The following is a 20,843-nucleotide window of genomic DNA, read 5'->3' as shown; positions in this document are numbered from 1 at the left end:
GCAAGTGACTGGGTGGCTCCACCTCGGCTTTGCCGAGTCGATGGTCGATGGGAAGCAGTGAAGCAGTATGGCATATTCTCTTTTTGATTGGGTTGCTGGGGCCCTTCCTCTAGTATCAATTTCTGTTGTATCAAGGCTTTAAGGTGCTGATGTGGCTGATGATAGAGGCGAGAACTACAGCACTAGGACATCGGATCGGGTCTGAAGAAAGGAAAGTTCGCTTGCATCGAAGGAGATGGTGGGGGCCTCCAACGGAGAATCCTTCGATGCTTAAGTTAGCTAGAGCTTTGAGCATAGAAAGAAAAAAAAGAGAGTACAATCTTTTGAATTAATATACCAGAATCCTCTTGTGAGGGTTCTCCTTTTACCTTTTTATATAGAGAGATGCCAGAGTTTGTTATGCCCTAGCCCGTAGGTTGTTAGGCCTGAGCCTATAAGTTGCTAGTTGTGGGTGTCTGTTAGCCCACATGGCCACGTTTGAGAGCTTGTAGGAAGATTCCAATTGTTTTCCCGTGGGGCAAGTAGAACTGATAGGATGAGATCAGCGTATAGCTAAAGTGTTGTCCTGTTCTATTCTGTGTTAGCACGGTCCGCAGGACTTTATCCTTGGTGATCGATGATATCCCGATCCGGAGGATAGTGAAGCTTGTGTGTTTCATTCCCATGGATGATAGAGTATCGATTCGGAGGTCGATCATACTCCGATCTGAGGGTTGGAGGGTTGCCGAGTTGGTACAATCATTTTGTCATGACATCTTTGGTGAACTCGATGGTGCCTATCATCATTTCAGCATTCCCACCGTCCTGAGGTTTCTGAGGATGAGTCCCGAAAATCATGACTGAGGTGGCATGACCCCATAACAGGATTATTCCTTTCTTTTGCATATATTTGTCAAAAAATATATAGTTTTCACATGAGGAAGGGGGTTGATAATGATACTAATATAGAGGATCGAACTGATTCTCCAAATCTTTATCAACTTGACAAGAAATCAAGCAAATTTTCTATGATTATAGGGGAAAAGGTTGATCTTCTAGATCTTTATCAACTTGGTAAAAAAAATAAGGCAAATCCTCTATGATTATAGGGGATTAAAATGATTCTCCAGATTTTTATCAACTTGTCCAGAAACTATACAAATTGTCTATGGTTACATGACTGTTATTGTAAGTTTCCTCTTCCTTTTACGTTAAAGATATTCTTTCCTTTTGTATTGAAGAGATTTTTTCTATTATTTCTCATTCAAGATTTGAGTGCAATATTCTTTATAATCTCAAACAATATACAAAATGATGTACTGTTATTATAAATACAATAACATATGTGCTCAATTCTTATGTTGAGATGGAGTTACCAAAAGTCTGCTATCTTTCACTTTTATTTTTGGTATTAGAGCCCTTCTTTCTATCTTGTGAGAGAGACTCTTGAGTCTTGACCGTTTGTCCATGGGCACATCAAATTCATCCTTAGCATCAAAATGTTCCTACCCATCAACTCTAAATATAGAAAATTTTGTGTCATTGAAACTGACACAAACAAGCTACTCCAATTGGAGAACTCAAATACATGGGCTTATTAAGAGCTAAGATTTCCAATGCTCTATCAATAGGGATTATCCAATACTGAGTCCAAGGATACCTACTTTCGCCCCAGTTGCTGATGAAGTAGACGGGAAGAAGGAAGTAATAAACCAAGACTATGTGCAATAGAAGAGATCAGATCATCCTTTACTCTCTCAGAAGATATACTTGCCCATATTGCTAGTCCTTAAGTATCTATTGAGCTATGGTATGCTCTTGAGAAGCTTTTATTTTAAAAGCTTCTCAAGAGCAAGAATTTTCTTTACTTCAGCAAATTCAAGACATTCATAAATATCATTATTCATCATTTAATGATTATATTCTTGCTTTTTAAAATATTTTTAAAGACTTATCACAATTAGATGCCCTCTTGAAGATCATAAGAAAGGTTTTTAGCTACTAAGTTAGGACCATGCAATAATAAGCCCTTTATTACCACCATGCTTAAACTACCAATGCTTCCTTATAAAGAAATCTTGTCTCAATTACAAGGCTATGAGACTTGGGTTAAGCTTTATTATCTATCTAGTCTTCAGCAAACCATGGCCTTTTATAGCCAAGAAAAAAAAAAAATCTTAATATAATAATCCAAAGAGGGGAAAGCAAAAAAATTTTTCGGGAAGCAATCAATTTACATCTAAATAGGGACTTTGTGTGAGAAGTAATAAGGTATGGCTAGGGAGATCTGATGAGATGTAGATGAGAAAGGCAAGGCGACGTCCAACGGTGCATAGTCTAAGAGATCTAGAAGGAGTCAAGGTTGAGATAGGACACTAGAGATGAGGAAAATAATGATATATGATGGTGTCGTAAAGTTTTGATCGAAATGGAACAGAGATAAAATCTTTTTTTCTAGCTAAGTTATCTAGTCGAATGGTAGTCCTAGCGAGCAGCTCAGCTTATGATACAGTTGGAATTCTAGACGTCAAAATAAGAAGATTGTTCTGTATTCGTAACTGGTGCTACACGTAGTTTTATTTATAGAACTCAAAATAGCCTTTTCATCTTTCAACCAAAAATTATTTTGATATATCTACCTGTTAATGCATGAAGCCTCGGGGGTTCTCGAACTCTCCGATTCCATCGTTATGAAGACAAAACTCTTCTACTCATTTTTTTTTTTCTTTTTCCTTTTCTTTCTTTTCTTTTGTAGGGGGTGGGGGTGGCAATGAGTCGAGTAGTCCGTATTTGTCCGTACATACTCGATTGATAGAGTTAAGTAGGATCAAATAAAATTATAAAAATTAATTTTTTAATATATCGATCAATTTATTTCTTTAGAGAGAATATATTTGAAGAAATATATATATATATATATACTTGAGTCGGATTCGGAGAAGATTTTACCCTTCCCCGCGTACTCTCCGATCTATTGCGAGTCCTGTACGCCCTGCGCCGTGCGGGGTAAAACTCCCCTACTTTCTCTTTTGGTAAGTATTTTCAGTAAATATTTTTTTAAATTTTATTTTTATTTTTTTGGGTAAGAAGCATCTAGTCCCGACGAGGCCAATAAACACTACCGCTTTTAATCCCACCATTAATTACCCTGCAGTTCGATTTCCTCCGTTCTAGGCTTGCAGCCAGGCATGGCAGCCTTCACCGCCGCCGCGTCCTACTCCAAGTACGAGATCCGGCGCCGAGACCCCAATCCGAAGGCCGCCGCTCTCCTCGTCATCGACATGCAGAACTACTTCGCCTCCATGGCCTGCCCCATCCTCCCCGCCCTCCACACCACCGTCGCCCTCTGCCGCGCCGCTGGCGTCCCATCTTCTTCACCCGCCACCGCCACCGCTCCCCCGCCGACTACGCCATGCTCGGCGAGTGGTGGAACGGCGACCTCATCTTCGACGGCACCCCGGAGTCCGAGCTCCTCCCCGACCTCGGCCGCCGTCCCGGCGACCGGGTGGTCGAGAAAAGCACCTACAGCGCCTTCGCTGGGACGGGGCTGGAGGAAATTTTGCACGGTATGGGCGTGGAGGAGGTGATCGTCACTGGTGTGATGACCAACCTCTGCTGCGAGACCACGGCCAGGGAGGCGTTCGTCAGGGGGTTTCGGGTCTTCTTCTCCACCGACGCCACTGCGACATCGAACAGTGACTTGCACGAGTCCACCCTCAAGAACATGGCCTACGGGTTCGCCTACCTGGTGGACTGCGAGAGGCTCGAGGCGGCTCTTGGCCGCAAGGGCTGAGGTTAGAAAGCCTAACCATCTCAGTCTTCTTTTGAAAGTTCTTCGTTTTTGATATCTAATTCGAGTTTCAGTTGGTTATTTGCTGGACATAAATTCTAATGCCGACTTTGTATGGAAGAGCAACATAGACTAGATATTTTGGGGGTGCCTATATGTCATAAGTTGATTTTGTTCCTGCCTTTTCTTACATATGAGTTTGATTTCAAAATGTTTCTAAGTTTTGAAATTTTTCCTTGGGAATTATGACCGATACATTCTTAGGTAGGTTATTGATTTTTTTTTTTTTTTTGCAATCATTGGTTAAGCAATTTATCATACTTTTCTATAATTTTGTCGCTTGATCAAAATATACCATTTATGTGTAGCATATGCCACAATTTATTACATTGATGAGTATATGTAATTTACTTCAAGTTTTTTATAACTGTTTGGTAAAGTCATTTTCTAGGAAGCAAAATAGCCATATTGTTGAATTCATTTTTTATGAAAACTTTATGATTTTAGGTTCTTCATTCCACCAATTTACCACACAAATTCTCTTACATTCTATTTTTTAACTGCTTAATAGTACTCTTTCTGTAAATCTGAGCATTCCAATCATGTGTTCTAAATGTTGGATCATTTATGATTTCAAATATCCCTAACTATCCAACAACGTTGGAATATGACTAAATGTGTTTGATCATTAAACCATTGCTTTAGTTAAATCCTATTTATAACCTTAGATTAGGACAGGAACTATGATTTCTTGAAGGAAAAAAATACAAGTCACTTGTCTCACAGTTCAACGTGGTTCATAGTCATATTTAGATCATGAATCTCATGTTCCTTTAATGCATCTTGTTGGTGGTTAGAAACTTTTGGAGTTGGTCTGCTAACAAAGCCTTGAACTTTGAAAGATGCATTATTTGCGACACTAAAGTAATTATCTATATTCAGTCAGTACATATCTGGGTTCCTTACGTTGGTATAAGATGTTTACATGATATTAGACTTAGTTAATTGATTAAGAAGATCGAGGGAGAACCCAGACTCCTGTTTGTTATTCCTCAAATATGTCATGGCTAGTGATAAGTTTGTATACTCCCTTCGTATGGCTGCTACCTGAGGATGATGACCTTATCATCACTTGGGTGTGTCAAACATGTCCTGTAGAAACCACAGTATTAGGATTGATGATGCTCTCCCTGTGTGATTTATCTTTCATGTTGTTTGACCTTACCTATACATATGAAGTAGCATCCATAGAGTTACTTCTATGTTTAGGTCATGCAGACCAAGATAGGTTTTTACTTGTGGGCTTACTAGGTACTTAGGGCTAAAATTGAGGATTTATGAGAGGTTTAATGAGGAACCCCTACTTGAAATAGGAGAAATCACTATCAGGATTGGTGATGTTCTTAGTATACGATATGTCTTGAATATTGCTTGATCTAATCATGTGATATGCTTTGCATATTGCTTGACTTATTAGATCCATATGAACTAGTGTGGGTTTACTTTATTTATAGGATGTTGTGTAGACCAAGAATTTGTGGCCTTACTAGGTACTTGGGATGAAAATTTAGGATTTATGAGATATTTAACAAGGAATCCCCTACCTTAAATAGGACAATGACTAGTTCAGCCAGAGAGGATTAATTAGACAAAATAAATCCATCATGAATTGTCAAAATTGTCTTGATAAGCTTATATTTGCCTATTAGATAAATATAAATTAAGTGTATTTGTTGTTTTACAAATGATTTTGGGGAAAATGATTAATCCAGTGTCTGATTAGTCTTTTGGACCAAATGAATGCATGTCTAGCTACACCTTAACCCTCTATTTGATACAAAAGATGGATTGGGAAAGAAGGATGGATGGGAATGATTGTCTTCTCTGTTTGGTATGGAGGAATGAAAGGGAGGATAGATGATGTTTGTATGATAATTTTTTAAAACCATCTTTTGATAAAAAAATATTATTATTATTATCAATTATAATACTTATTTATATTTAAAAAAGTAGGACAATATATAAATTTATAAACTTATAATTTATAATTATTTAAAAAATTATATAAATATTTAATTTAATTAAATAATTAATTTTATAAATTAATTATAAATGAATAAATTTATTTTATATTAATTATATAAATAAATAATTAATTATAATTTAATTTAAATATTTAATTAATTTTATGCAAATGTTAACTAAAAAATAATGAATATAAAAAAAATAGAAGACAATTCTTATTATTTGCTTATAATTATGGAAATTATGTACTGAAATTAAAATAATAATTAATAAAATTTATAATATAGGGTAAATAGTATAGGTAAAATAAAAAAATATATAAATAAAATAAATGAAAAGGTGAATAAGTGGTAGGATTTTGTCAAAAAATTAATAAAGGATTTTGCTCCATCAATTTTTCCTTGCATCCTCTCAATTTGGGGAGGGTGCAAACTGGTTGGCTAGGGTGGATGAGCAATTTCTCTTTTTCATCCATCCTTCCTGATCATATAGGGTGGATGGGTAAATTGGTATCCATCCTTTCTCTCATGACTCCAACCAAACACAAGGTGAATGTTCTATGGTGTTATATTATTTTCTTGAGGACAAACATCATGAGTTACTGGTTATAATGATGGGAAACAAGTATAAATGGTTGGACTATCACATACAGGGTTCACATGTCCCAATGATCTAGCCTTAGAAGTTCGTCATAGCACCATGTTGATGTCTCTTGTAACCTAGGTCATCCACATTACTAGAAATATTCTGATAGGTTTGATTGATCAAGTGTTGATTAATCATACATTTCTAAGTTTTTGATTGGAATTCTAAGTCTAGTCTAGCTTTTTTAGTTCTTTATCATGGTAAAGGCTAGAGTTTTGGTCGAGGTTTTGAGTAGAATATCTTTTGTAGCAACTTTGTAACATGTATGTTATTTTTGTAAGTTATTTTTACTTTTTCATTTCAACCTGATCTTTACTTGTTGTCCAATCTGAGTAATCTCACTCCCTTATAAGCATCAAGGTGTCATTTATAAAAAAAGCAAATGACAAATGTGTACATACTTGTATATATGCATGCATGCATCTACACACAAATACGTGCATATGAGAGATATTATGGACAGATGCAATTCTTAAATCTGAGTTTATTGCTTGTGTAATATGATACATGCTCACCCAATTTTGAAAGGCTTAGTTCTCTTGTACAATTCCATCAAAATGACAACTGAATATAATATATAAAGATGAGATTAGTTATAGCAGTGTAGATATCAATGACCACATGATTTGGAGCCTCATAGATGACACTCTAGAATTTGGATTTAGTTTTGCTAGAATGTTCAATGTGCAATGGATTTGGCGTGGAGGTGGATGACCCTTTGATTGGAGCCTCACACTCCACTCGAGAGTTTGCCTACCTTTAATAGTAGAAAAGATTATACACACATGTGTGCACACTTGTTCATTTCATAAGGCATCTTGACAAGGATAGAGCTAGGATTTTACCAATGGTGGGCCAAGATTCCATTATTGAAACTTGATATACCTATGTATGATAATGATTTTTAGACCTTTTGTTACAATATTCTTGCAACATACACAACATTATGATTTAAGCCCAATTCAGTATTACCATGTTTAAATTGTTGGTTTGATGATAATTTTTTAATTAGATTGTTGTTGCTATGATAAAGATAAGGTTTGTGATGATTTTTGAAGAAAATTTTGCCATATCTACAAAGTAGATATTGTCATACTTTAATTTTAATGATCATACTTTTTTTTAAAACAATATGACAAAATACAAAATAAGCTTTGTCTAATTACTAGCTGATTAAATTGTTAATCACAAACATAGCAAAATCTTTATAGAGCACTATTTCTGATCTTATGATAATAGTTGAAGCATAATGGATGTTCTCATACAATATACCAAAAGAGAAATACTTCATATTTATGAACTGATTATGGCAGAGCGGCGCATTCAATTGAAATAGACAACCAACTACATAAATAAATATTGATTATAGTTAACTAAATTTAAGAAGAAAAGAAAACATTATGCTTCTTGTGAGGAGATCATCTTGTTCACCAGATAGCATCGAAAATTGGAAAGGTCTTCATAGAATGATCTCTCTCTCTCTCTCTCTAACTGGAGGAGAGAGAGTTTGAAGGGGATGATTGTTCGGTTGGAGTTATGGAGACAAGTAGTTATTGCTCTAGTTTGTTTCTTTTCCTTTCTTTATTTAATTAGAGAAAGAGAGATTGGAAGAGAATTTTTTTAGTTGTGAATTAAGATACTAGATACTTGAGAGGGATTCTAGGAAAACTAGTTAGAGTTATTGGCTGATAGTTTAATTTTTAGTGGAAGTACTTATGCGATAAAGATGATAGTGGTTTGGAGGGCCCAATTTTCTCATAATAGAAGGATGAGATGACAAAACTTTTTCTCATATATTTAGGAGAGAAGGGTTTCTTTTTCTTTTTTCTGAGTGGGGGTAGGTGTGGGATGTGGGAATAGTGGTATATAAGGGTAGCCACCACAAGGGAATTGCAAAGAAATTGCAAAAGTTTAGTGTGTGCCACCATGGCCCCTTGAAACCCTTGTTTCCATCTTGAGCTTTGTTTATTACTAAGTTCCTAGTTGACTGTCTACAAGAATTATGCCGTACATAAGGTTTTGCATGAATCAATTTGATTATTATTGAGTGCTGATATTTTAATGCATATTGTGCTTAATACTTTGATTTTTCGAGAAACCTAATGTTGGAGAGATGTTAAACTTCAGTTGAAAAACTCAGAGGAGGAAGGATATGTTAGTGCAACTGAGTGTAGTGATTTAGAAACCCTGCTATGGCATGTATCGCATGAGGAAGATGGTAGTTAGAAGAGGAGTAGGGGCGGATGACTCCCTTCCGAGGCCAAAAATACCATCTTGACAGGCCGTTCTAGGGATACAACTCTTATGACGCTCACTTGCGAACCCTAGCATTCCACCAAATGGGAGAGGAGGGGGGGGGGGGATGGGCGGGAAGTAGAGAGAAAATAATGGGACAATAATTTCTATAACAGAATTTCACTACTCAAGGATCTTTAGTATTGATTATAAGAGAAGCCCTAATGGGATATCTATAAGTAGCAGAAAGAGACTCTTTTCTTCAACTTTCCAATATGGGATTTCAAGTTCTATTCTAATTCGAAGAATTCTAACTACTAACTTTCCTAATAATATCAAAAGTTCTCCTAAAGAAATTCATAAAAATCAGAACTCTAGAATTTACTAGCATCAAACCTCCTAATTGAGATAAAAAAATAACTAATCATCAAAAATTAGTCGTGTCTCGAGACCCATGCCTCCTAGACATGCGACCCGTGCGGCCTGGACTCGCAACCCATGCAGTCGGGACCTGCGATCTATGCGGTATCACGTGCGTCCTAGGCATTCCGATGTCATACTCCCCCAGTTGGAGAAGACTCGCCATAAAGTCTAGATCTTCTTGGTCTTCATAGCAAGTTGATAGGTCAGCTATGTTGAATGTTGCAAACACACCATAAACTCCAGGAAGTTCAATTTCGTATGTACTATCATTGATGTGCTTCATAATATTGAAAGAGCCCTCAATTATTTTGTTTCATGATGTTCTAGCAGCAAATCACATTGTAGAAGGATTGAGATTAGGCAATGAATACATGAAACCGATATGGTTCTTAAAGTCTGATGAGAAGACGAGATCTAGGTCCATTGCAGTTGAAGCATTCATAAAACCAGTGCTAGGGCTGAATGGGGTGGAGGGATACTGAAAGTATAGCTCAGGACCTAGTGACATGATAGGCTGTCCCTAGTCAACATGCTTCTTGGTGGTGGTGAACATGGTAGAGGCAATCACAGATACAATAGCATGTTGATCATCATCATTTTTTGCATGTGTTATTCCCAGCAAACCCTGCCCCTCAGTGTTGTTAGGATTCTTTAAGACTTCAGCCGTAAAAAGTGAGAATAGCTTCATTTAAAAGCCCCTTGCAAGAGAGCTCCTGCCCTTCCTTCAAAGTATTGGGATGTCCAACATAAGGATTCATGTTAGAAAAGACATAAACCCTCTTGATGTACTCGATCGTTGCTTGGATACCAGGACTTGTTCATAGAGGTACTTATCATGTGCATCTACCCAATTATCTGCATGACTTTTCCCTAAAGGACCTTCATTGACCTGATGTCCAAATTCCTCTGCCCAGTCTTGGACATGCAATTTGGAAAACTCATTTGCCCATTGATCATCAACTTCATGCTGTTCATGTTCCTTAGCAGACTCACTTGCCCACTTTTCCATTCCTTGTGAAAGCTCTTCATGTAATCAGCCCAAGAGTTAGGACCAACATTATATTGTGCTTGGTATTCATCAGCCCAGTTGGCTGAGAGATCCAGTAGCGGGCTTGGTTTGATTCGTATCAACGATAAGCTCACCATGGCTCATCTTTAGAACAAACTGGAGAAATTTTGAATTCTGAAATTTTGAGTCGGTATTTTGTGCTAAAGTATGTACAAGCTTACGGCTCTACTTCATGGCAGCTATATTGGACATGTTTCCATTTGTTATTTGACCAAGTGATGCCATTTGTGATTGTTTGTGCTTAAAGTCTAATGCCCAGCCATTGACACAATGTAGTTGTTCAGAAGAATGAGCCCAGGTCTTAGGGTCAACATTCTCCCTTTGTTGATTAAATTTGGCAAGCCATATATTTGATTCTTTTGCATAGTGTGCCACCAGACTCCCATTTGAAGGAGATGATAATATACCTATACTAGGACTCAAGTGTTGTGGGCTGACACAGCCACCATTTGAAACTCCAACTGGATTTCCGCTAAGGCCCAGCCACATAGAATCCGCAGCAAGTAGTCCCTAGCCTAAATGCCTCCAGAAACAGGAATCCCGGAAACTATACGATAAGTAAGAATTGTCCAGGGGCAGCATCAAAACAATGTATCCCGGAGGCTTGCTAAACAGCAATGACTTGAGGACTGCACCTTACTGAGTAATCAGCTATCTTGAACTTCAAGACATGCACATAATCATGTGTCCTTGATGAATTAAAGTGGACAAATGTTGGTGATGGATACTCATTTCTCAGCTCCTGGCAACCACCAGCATTTCCATTCCAAAAAGAGCCCAACCGATCAGGAGTATTTCCACTTCCAGAAAATGATCTATCTCCAGCAACAACCAGCAATGGACCAACATCTGCAAAATTTATCATCATGCCTCTTTATTGAAATCGACTTCTTTTGCATTTGTAGAAATGAAATAGGACCATCATGTCTGGATGCTAGCTTCTTACATCATCAGTGTACTCAAGATCCCAAACCCGAAAACCAGACTTATAAGCCAGCAAAAGAACATGCTGTAGGACATCCCCCTTGTATTCTAATTGTCGAATCCAGCCCAGTGCACCTTGCCATGCAAAGTGTATTTAGTGTGAAAAATGTTGTGGCATGAATAGTCTTATTCATCAGCTACCATGGTCATATTCAAGCTATGGCAGACCATCAAGGCTTCACCTGAATCGGCATGCACTAATTCTTCTTCATCTGGGTTTTTCTCATCCTATTTGATTGGCTGATCTTCTTTCTGATCTTCTGCATAGGTTCGCTGTCCACCAAAGAAACAAGCTTTCTATTTGGCCAGTCGGCTACATTATGCCCAAATCCTTAGCACTTGAAACACTTGCAAGGGTTGGAGGCAATAGAGTTTGAATGTTTGGGATTGTTTAGCATGCCCTTATCCTTTTAAGGTGGTGGGGAGCTGCTGGCTTTGGAGGGTGCCAACATTTTTAGTGCGTAACTCTCCTAGTTGGATGCTCTATCTCTATTACCTCTGAAAGCACCAATTATTTGTTTGAGTTGTTGTTTCTTGATTTTGTTGCCAATTATATCACGTCATTTAGCATCCAATAGGGTTGAAATTGCAGGACTTGCTTAATGTCAAGTTTTAATCCTCCAAGATATTGTGCTTTAGTTCACTCCTCAAGCTCCTTTATATCGTACGTCATTAGGAGTCGCTTGAATTCTATAATGTACTCTTTTACGGTCATGTTGTGATGTTTAAGATTGTGAAGTTTAAGAAATTTATTCTAATGATAATCTATAGGTAGGAACTTACGTTTGAGTTCGTGATGTATCTTATCCCACATTTGAATCTTGCTGTGTCTTTCATGCTCACATCGTCCCTTCAAATTTTTTCACCAAATTGATACATAATTTTTGATCTTGATGGTGACTAACTTGATACATCAATCATTAGGGATTTCGTTAAGCTTGAAAACTCATTCAACAGTGGAGCCAATAAACAAACTCGTCAAGTTTCAGGCATCATTGAAAGATGGGGATATTTATTTTGATACCAAAGTCATAATGATCTTAGTTCATGTTGGTGCCGGGTATCTTATTCACTCCATCTTTCTACTGTAAAGTGGATTAAAATCTTCTATTTTTTCATTGAAGCACTTACTTTTATCATCAAAGGTCTCTTTATTAGAGGAGTGATTGGAACGCTAGCCATATTGGCATCCATGCTGCTTTGATAAAGCTGCTGATTTTTTTGTTGAAATTGTTCAAGCTAGTGGCATAATTCATCTTATTTGATATCACCTGGATCTTGCTTACATTCAACATGCTCTAGGATGTTATGACGGTGAGACATCTTGAAATTGTGCTTTAATACCAACTAATGCTGAGGTGTTGAACTTCGGCCGAAAAACTCGAAAGAGCAAGAGTATATTGGCGCTACCAATTATAGCGAGATAGAACCTCACTGCGGCATACATGGCACAAGGAAGATGGTAGTTGGAAGAGGAGCTAGGGTGGGTGACTCTCTTCAAAGGCCAAAAATACCATTTTGGCAGGCCACTCCAAGGGTATAGCTCTCATGACGCTCACTTACAAATTCTAAGAATGTACGAAAAGGGAGAGGAGAGGAGAGAGAATAGAGAAAAAACAAGGAGAATAATGCTCATTATAGAATTGTCACTTGTCACGCCCCAAATCCGGGACATAACACGGCCATGCTACCGAGGGATGGAGCCCACGATAACACGAAGCCAGTTCATCATAATCATCTAAAATCCGTCAAATAAAAAGATTCAATTCTATTATTCATCAAATAATCGAACCAATATGGGTTCAGAGCATCTAAATCCAAAAGCAAGTACTAACCCGAATCTCAACATTCATAAATAACTACAAATTCATGATTATAAAATAAATTAAACTTCTGTTGTCAAATTTTTCAGCTTGCTATGCCGATCTTCAAGCTTGGATTTCTTTTGCCGATCCTAACCTTATTTCTCTGTTCAAATAAAAAGAAAACAAAAAGAATATGAGCTACACTAGCCCAGTAAGTAGAACTTGCACTTCCTTATCGGATCAAGCATAAGTTTTTCATGATAATGCAATATTTAGAAAATAACAGATAATACAAAATAAAGTATTTCATAGAGCATATAACAAAACAAGTTATAAACTCATCATGCATGCATAAATCATGTATATTTCACAATCATGAATCGTAAATCATTTTCATCATGTATTCATGTCATGTTTCAAAACATTGCTCACAGATATTCGTGCTAAGGTCACTATTATACCTGTGACAGGGCCATGTTTCTTAATCGACAGAGTTCTTAATTCATGTGCCAACTTTATACCCGCTGGCAGGGCCATGTTTCGTGTGGATGCTAGCTCCGGATGTCGACCTTCCCGAAGGGATTCATTCATAGCCATCTGAGAGCCTTTGAAATCATTATATCTTTTTCTTAAAGCATACATATACATAGATGGAAAAACAATGAAATTCATGCTTCATAATCATGCTATTTTCATAAGACATATTCATAAAATCAATGCTCATAATAAAACATGCTTTTTCATATCACATATGCCGATCCTTATTTTATGAAAAATTATGATTTCATCAATAGTAATTCTTTGCATAAAAACATGATCATTTAAAAATAAATAAGGAGCATAGGATCTACTTACATCTTTCATCTTAGATCTTTAGACTTCGTAAGAAGAATCAGCTAATCCTATTTAAAATATCAAATCATTATCAAATTCTATTCCATAAATATAATAAGATTAAATCATAAGGAAAGAGGACCGTTGACCGAATGTGTCGGACCATCCAGATACCAGGACAATTTAGGATCTTTGATCTGAGAGTTAGATTCAAGTGACTTGATCAAGAAATCATGAGGCACAGATCGAATTAAAGTCAAGATCAATCAATAGGGTTCTTTAATAATAAATTTGAAAGATCTTTGATACGATCAGATGAGGTTGATATACAGCACGGATATCAAAGCAACTTCAGATCATCTTGTTAGAGTCAATATAAGCTTCTAAAAGATGAAGGCATGACTCGATACAGGATTCATAGATCTTTTTTTTAGAGAGAGAAAGTCGGTCATGAGAGAGAAAGTAGAGAGAGAAAGTGGAGAGAGAATCTTCGTATCCTTTAAAAGTGGCAATCATGATTGAGATCATCAGAGGTTATATCAGGATGACTTAATATGGATTTATCATGATCGATGTTATCAATTTTGAAAAAAAATTAGATCGGGATCCGATCTACTGCACGAATTTCGGAGCAGTCCCAGATCATCATATTTTCATCTCAAGTTTATCCTAGGGTCTGTGATGTAATCAGAGAGAGAATGATCCTAGAGAGACGAAATCCATAATGAGAGAAAGGTCTAGAGAGAGAAAATAGGAAGAAAATTTAGAGAGAGAAAATGTAGAGAGAAGGTAGAGAGAGAAAGTCTAATTCTAGAGAGAGAAAGACTTAAGAGAGAGATGAGAAAAATTTTCTCTCATATATATATATTTTTATTATATATATATATATTTTCTTTTTCTTTTTCTTTTTAGAAAGAGACAATAGAGAGAGAGAGAAAGAGAGAGAAAGAGGGAAAAAGAGGGGAGAGAGAAAAATTTTCTCTTTTCTTATTATTTATTTATTTATTTTATTTTTCTATTTTGCATTTTCTTTTCTTTTCTTTTTCTTTTTCTTTTTTCTTTTCTTTTTCTTTTTTTCCTTTTTTTTTCTTTTCTTTTCTTCTTCTTCTTCCCGGGCTTTCATTGGGCCGAAACAGAGGAGGGACACGAGGCGGGGGAAAACTTGGTGGCTCGTGCTCCGGCGAGGTACTGCGGTATGGCTGGAGGTCCAACAGTGGCAGCCGACGGCGGGGGCAAGAGATCGCCGACAGTGAGGCTCGGCCGGCAGGAGTTTTATAAAAAAAACGGAAAACAGGGAACCCGATCCCTTTTTTTGAATTTCTCCGGTCATTAACCGATCACCGACGGCCATAACCCTCGGAGAAGGAAGGTAGGGAGGTGGGGGTCATGCTACAGGGGTGTGGCACCACGGGCGGTGGTGCCGGTGGCTCGAAAAGAGGAGGAAATGGCTCGACCGAACAGGGCAGAACAGGGTCTCGCTTTTTCATCAATTTTTCCAACGATTCCGACGGCCGACGAGGGTGCACGAAGCCATGGGAAGGAGGGGAATGAAGAGAGGAAGGAGGGCCGGGGCTTACCTTCGACTTCGGTGAGGTTTCCGGCGAGAAATCGCGGCGAGCACAGATCGAGGGGCCGCGGCTTCAAATGGAAAAATCGGAGAAAAACTCCGGCGATCGTCGGTGACCGAAGGATCTACACTTAGAGGAGAAGAGGGGGTTCTTATAGAGCTTGTCCTAGGGTCTTTTAATGGCCCTAGGACTCCGATTTTTGATCGCAGACGGGGAAGAGGAAGACTCCGATCGAGAGTCTTCCTCCATGCTCTGTTTTTTTTTTTTTTTTTTTTTTTTTTTTTTTTTCTGGTGGGCTTTGTGGGCTGGTTTTGGGCCCAATTGGGCCGGATTATCACATCACTACTCAAGGATCTTCATTATTGATTAAAGGAGGAGCTTGAGTGGGGGTATTTATTAGTACAAAGGGACTCTTTTCTTCAACTTTCTACTATGGGATTCAAGTTTTTTTCTATTTTGAAGAACTCTAACTACTAACATTCCTAATAATATCAGAAGTTCTAAAAACGAAAGTTCATAAAAATCAAAACTTTCAATAATTTACTAACACCAAATCTTCCTAATTGAGAAAAATATAACTGATCATAAAAAACTTGTCATGCCCCAAGACCCATGCCTACAGGACTCGCAACCCGTATGGCTTGGACTCGCAACCCGTATGGCTTGGATCTGCGACTTGTGCGGTGTCACATGTGTCCTAGGCGATCTGGTTTTACATGTGTCCTAGGCGATCTGATATCACAACCTTTTAGCTCGCCAAGCCAAAAGTTCATAACTAGGATCGAGTAGCTGGCTACCACATTAAAGTGTTCTCAGATATGTAGAACAATCACATTATCTAGGGTTGTTCATTTTCTATGTACTATATTATCTTTAAGTCCTCAATTTCATGGTGCTGATATTTGGCAAAAGAAAAAGTGGTGCTGAGGTTTCTTCAGGGATTCAGAAATGATTTTTTCTAAAGAGGTCTGAAGGCTATGGGCTAAAGGAATTTATCTTGTAAAGTGGGATGTAGTGTGTATGGCTAAGAGCAAGGGGCAGTAGGAGTGACAATGTTGAATAGTTAAGATAGGAAATGGCTATAACTGTAAGCAAGCAGGCAGACGCATGGATTGGAAGAGCTGGCAATGTTAAAATGGATAAGTGCGATGTGTTGGTCAAATGCCAAATAGCAAGTTGGTTGTGGTTTTGGTGGTAGCCAAAACTATTTTGTGGATTAGGTTTATAAGGATCATTCCTAGCAAGGTTTGTTGAATGGCCGCGAACCGGATGGTTTCGAGCATGTGGAATTGTACTAGCAGCTTACCGGTGCGGTTCGGGCATTAATTTGAGAACATCGGCAAAAATGGAGGGAGGGAGAAGGAAGGATAGGAACAAGGGGGAGGGAAGGAGAGGAGAAGGTCAGAATCACCCCATTTTGAACCTGTGGAAGCCAGGGGGATTCCGGCCTCCCACTCCCTCCCCCCTCTCTCTCTTTTCCATCCTCTCTCTATACGATTTGATCATCCAAAGGCATCCACAGCCCCCTTGGTGGCCACCTCCAGCATCTCTGCTAGCCTTCCTTTCGTTCTCTCCCTGTCCCTTCCACCTCCTATCTTTTCTGCTCCAATTCTCCCTCTCGTCAGCTTTCTTTGCTGTGTCGGATCATGCTCAATATGGTTCGATACAGCTGTGTATCGAACCATACTATCAGTTGGCCAGCATGGGATCTGATTCTGGTTTTGTGTTCCTTGATTCCTAGTAATGCCCAAGCATTCTTGATTGTCCCTTGGGTAATATTTTTACATCTATTATTACTTATTGTAAGGTTTCTAATGGGGGATTGTTTTATGAGATGTCTAGGCACATCAGTATTAGGCACAAATATAGCAATTAGAAAAATTTTATTTCATCTAGGCTAATTTTATTTTATTTGAAAACTAATGAATTTTATTTTTATTGAAAATTTTATTTTTATTAGGACTAGAGTATTGTGGGGACTTCAGTATTTTATTTCTATCCAGACTCGTAATAGGATTTTGGTTCTATAAATATCCACTGATATGCAATTGAGAAGATAAGTTCTGCATTATAAATATTTAAGAATATTGTGTTGCTTTTCCCTCCAATTCTTGTCCTTCTGCCTCTCTTTTCTTCCTTCTTTGTTTTCCTCTTCTTCCATCTATTTCTTCCTTTGTCATGCATCTATGTGAAAGCAAACTTACATTCTCCACCATGGTCTGGTCCACCCTAGTTTCACTTTGAGATTCATGCTCTCCAATTTGGGTAGTTGTGGCATCTTGTGGCACACCTTCACCAGATCCCTCCCAAGGTCGGGAAACAAAAAACAAAAGAAAAGAGAGGGGGGGAGGGACAATTCCCTTGTTTGCCACCCCCTTGCTTTTCCGCTCCCCTCCTTCCCTCGTCTCCATTGGCCATTGATAGCCCTTCGTCCCTTTGTTGAAGCCCTGCCACTCCCTCATGATTGTGCCAGCACTAATCTCTACATCATGTGCTAGCCGTATCGTCCTCCAGAAGAGAGATTGATCGCTGGATCTCCCAAGTCTACGATCGACCACCTATGCTTGGCCTTCACTACCTCTAGCTCCTTCACCTCGGTGTTGAATCTCCCACTCTATCGCTCCACTGGATAAAATCATCTAAGCGGAGGCTTCCCGTCGTGACTCAACCTTGTTCATGGCATCTTTGATGCCATCCACCCAGCTCCCCGAGTCCATTCTTTCATTGCCACCGCCGAGTTGCCATCAGCCCTTAGCATCGGCATCAATCTCCCTTTCTAGTCGGACTGAGTCTGCTGCTGTTTGGCCGGGGCCCTTTGCCACATGCATAAGGACTTCGGATCGAAGCCCTTATAAGGAGGGGCTGCGGGTCCAGGCCTAACCCAGATTCAATCCAAACCCAGTTAGTGCATTGCAGATCTGAGTTCGATTCTCATGGGACCTGCCCAGCCAATTAATTTCTGCCACATCATCGCTTCTGCCACATCATCAGCCAGTCAGCAGTATACATTAGCAAACCTTAACACTATACAACCTGTAAAGTCATTGGCCATGTTAGTGCCACATCAGTGGCTTTGCCATGTCAGCACCACATTATCTGCTATGTCAACATCAGGAACATGTCCTAGCTGATTTTGGCACACTGATTCCATTTTTTTTTTTTAATGTTTGTTACTGCTGATTCTGATTTTACAATGAGTTTTTCTTTCCCAGAAGGTGAAGTAGTGGTTTAAAGTGCTTTTCACAAGGTAACATCTTTCCCTTTGAAAACTTCATCAACATTTTATTTGATTAGATAACTAGTAAATTGCTTTAGTCCAAGTTTAACCTTATTCCTTTCTTCCACCAAAAAAAAAAAAAAACCCCCACCATACTCTTGCATTTAACCTTTATTTTCTTTTTTGAACTTGGACATATCATCTACATTTTTATGGTTTTACGTGTGTGCATCATGGTAGTTAGGGAATCTTAATTACTTATTATAATTTTTAGTCTATCTCTGTATACTTTCATTGCCCTATACTTGAGTGCATCACACTATGACTAGGAACAAATAGAGTGACCGCCCATCTACTGTGGACCAAACTGCCACAAATCCTATTCCCTCCATTTCGACACCACCATTTGACCTTCAAGCCTTTATAAACTCCACAGATTAGAAAATTGAATTAATGAGAAGGCATGTTCTGCATTATATAGATTTGAGAATATTGAGTTGCTTCTCCGTTTGATTCTTCTCCTCCTCCTACCTCTCTTTTCTTCCCTGCTCTTCTTTTACCTCTTCTTCCCTCTCCATCTTCTCCCTCGATCTTGTGTCAGTTTCTTATCCTTTTAATGAGGATATGAATTCAGCTCTTGTTTGGAGTAGAAGTTTTAGTAGAATTTTGTGGTAGAGTAATCATGTTTTCTTGTTAAAACTTTTTACAAGTTCATTCTATCTATCAGGACATTTAAGCATAACCTATTGCCAAAACCTTTCACTTTCACATGGTTGTCCTAGTTGGTTGTGAAAAAGGCACGAAGTGCTTTTTGTTCCTGGAATGTGTTTTTTGATCCCTTTAAAAATATTTTGCCACCTAGGTACAAGTTCATTTAGGAAGGCACACAAGTATTTATTACAAGGACATTTAAAATGGTCCCAAGTTTTGATAAGTTATGCTATATCATTGCTTGCTCCACACTTATTAATTAGTATCTTGAAATATTGAGTTTTTTTTCATAAAACCATTACTTCTGTCATATGTTTATTCTGAATTTTGCATTTTTCATAATAATTATCAGGTCTTGTTTTTTGGACATCATGGGTGTGGACTATGGGTACTGTCAGTACCAGACATATCATGGGTGTATGTTGTTGGATGTAATAGTTGCATGAGATAAAACATCTTTCGTAAATGAAGATCTGGGGTGTATGATGTTTATTGTAAATAACATGAGGTGAGATAGACAAGTCCTTTTCCTTAAAAGAGATGGATATCTTCACCAAAAATGTAAATGTTGTGTTTCTTGTCCGTTTATTCTTTATGGAATACCAAGCTTCCTGTTTTCACCTTGTGATAAGTCTTAGTGTGCCATTTCCTTTGGTTGGTTGGTTAGTCTCTGTACTTGTTGCTGCATGTTTAGTGCTATTTGCAAAATAATATTTTTGGCTACTCAACATGTATTGCACTCTACAGCTGAAAGCCACTGATTTAAGTTGGTCATAAATTCATGCTGATGATGAACTTTCAAAAGGATTATGCTGCTTATCATTTTGTTGTGGTTCTCTAGAAGTATCAAAGAACGCGACTACTTCATGTTGAGATTTCTTTGTATTATGATGTTTATTTTGGAAGGGATGTGACTAACACCCTGTAGAGGAGTTAGAAGAAGGATTGGTTTGTTTGGGCTGAAAGAGTTTTAGTTTTGTTAGGTCTGGTTCAAGTTCCACAATCTTGATCCAAAAAGAAACATAAAAATTTGGGAAATAATACATGTCAGAGAAAACAGATTACACAAAAATTTTAAGATGACAGGTTTTATTTGGTAATAATTTCATGCACCAAATAAAACTCATTCTTGTCAAAATGATAGTACTTTCACACACACATGTATCTCAACTATCTTGACCAGCACCGACAATAAGGTCTTGTTTGGCTATGCCTACAGCATTGAGCTAAAGTCCTGTAGAAATCGTGGATTGGGTTGTCCATTTAAGCATGGCTGTTACCAACCAAACTCCACCCAATCCAAATCCTATGGGAAGGAGGGAAAAAAAACCTTGCTCAAAGGCGGGGATTTGGGCTGGGTTTGGACAGGCTGTTTGAAACTACAAGTTGGATGGGCCAACAGGCCCGGTTCCTATAGGATTTTCAGCCTAATCTTGTAGGAATATCCAAACAGGCCCTAAATAAGATATTGATTTATCTCTTTTGATTGAACTAGATACCAAATGAGGTTAAAAATGGTTTTAGGTAATATTGTATTTGCTAGCGATTAAAATCATGT

At 38.1% G+C, this 20,843-nt stretch overlaps 1 protein-coding gene and 1 pseudogene across 1 annotated transcript; one reads left to right on the top strand and one right to left on the bottom strand.

Annotated features, from left to right (window-relative positions):
- Positions 1-2,881: 2,881 nt before the first annotated feature.
- Positions 2,882-19,908, top strand: LOC140857537 (nicotinamidase 2-like). Its single transcript, XM_073256604.1, is given in 4 exon segments — positions 2,882-3,011; positions 3,134-3,345; positions 3,348-3,773; positions 19,638-19,908. Coding segments are annotated over 2 exon segments (603 nt in total). The 5' UTR covers positions 2,882-3,011; positions 3,134-3,167; the 3' UTR covers position 3,773; positions 19,638-19,908.
- LOC140857536 (peroxisome biogenesis protein 5-like) lies at positions 9,041-10,738 on the bottom strand (annotated as a pseudogene).
- Positions 19,909-20,843: the final 935 nt, after the last annotated feature.

This window comes from Elaeis guineensis, chromosome 4 (genome assembly GCF_000442705.2).
Source record: "Elaeis guineensis isolate ETL-2024a chromosome 4, EG11, whole genome shotgun sequence".
NCBI lineage: Eukaryota > Viridiplantae > Streptophyta > Magnoliopsida > Arecales > Arecaceae > Elaeis > Elaeis guineensis.
The sequence above is the reverse complement of the archived record's forward strand: the minus strand, read 5'-3'. Positions and strand labels throughout refer to the sequence as shown.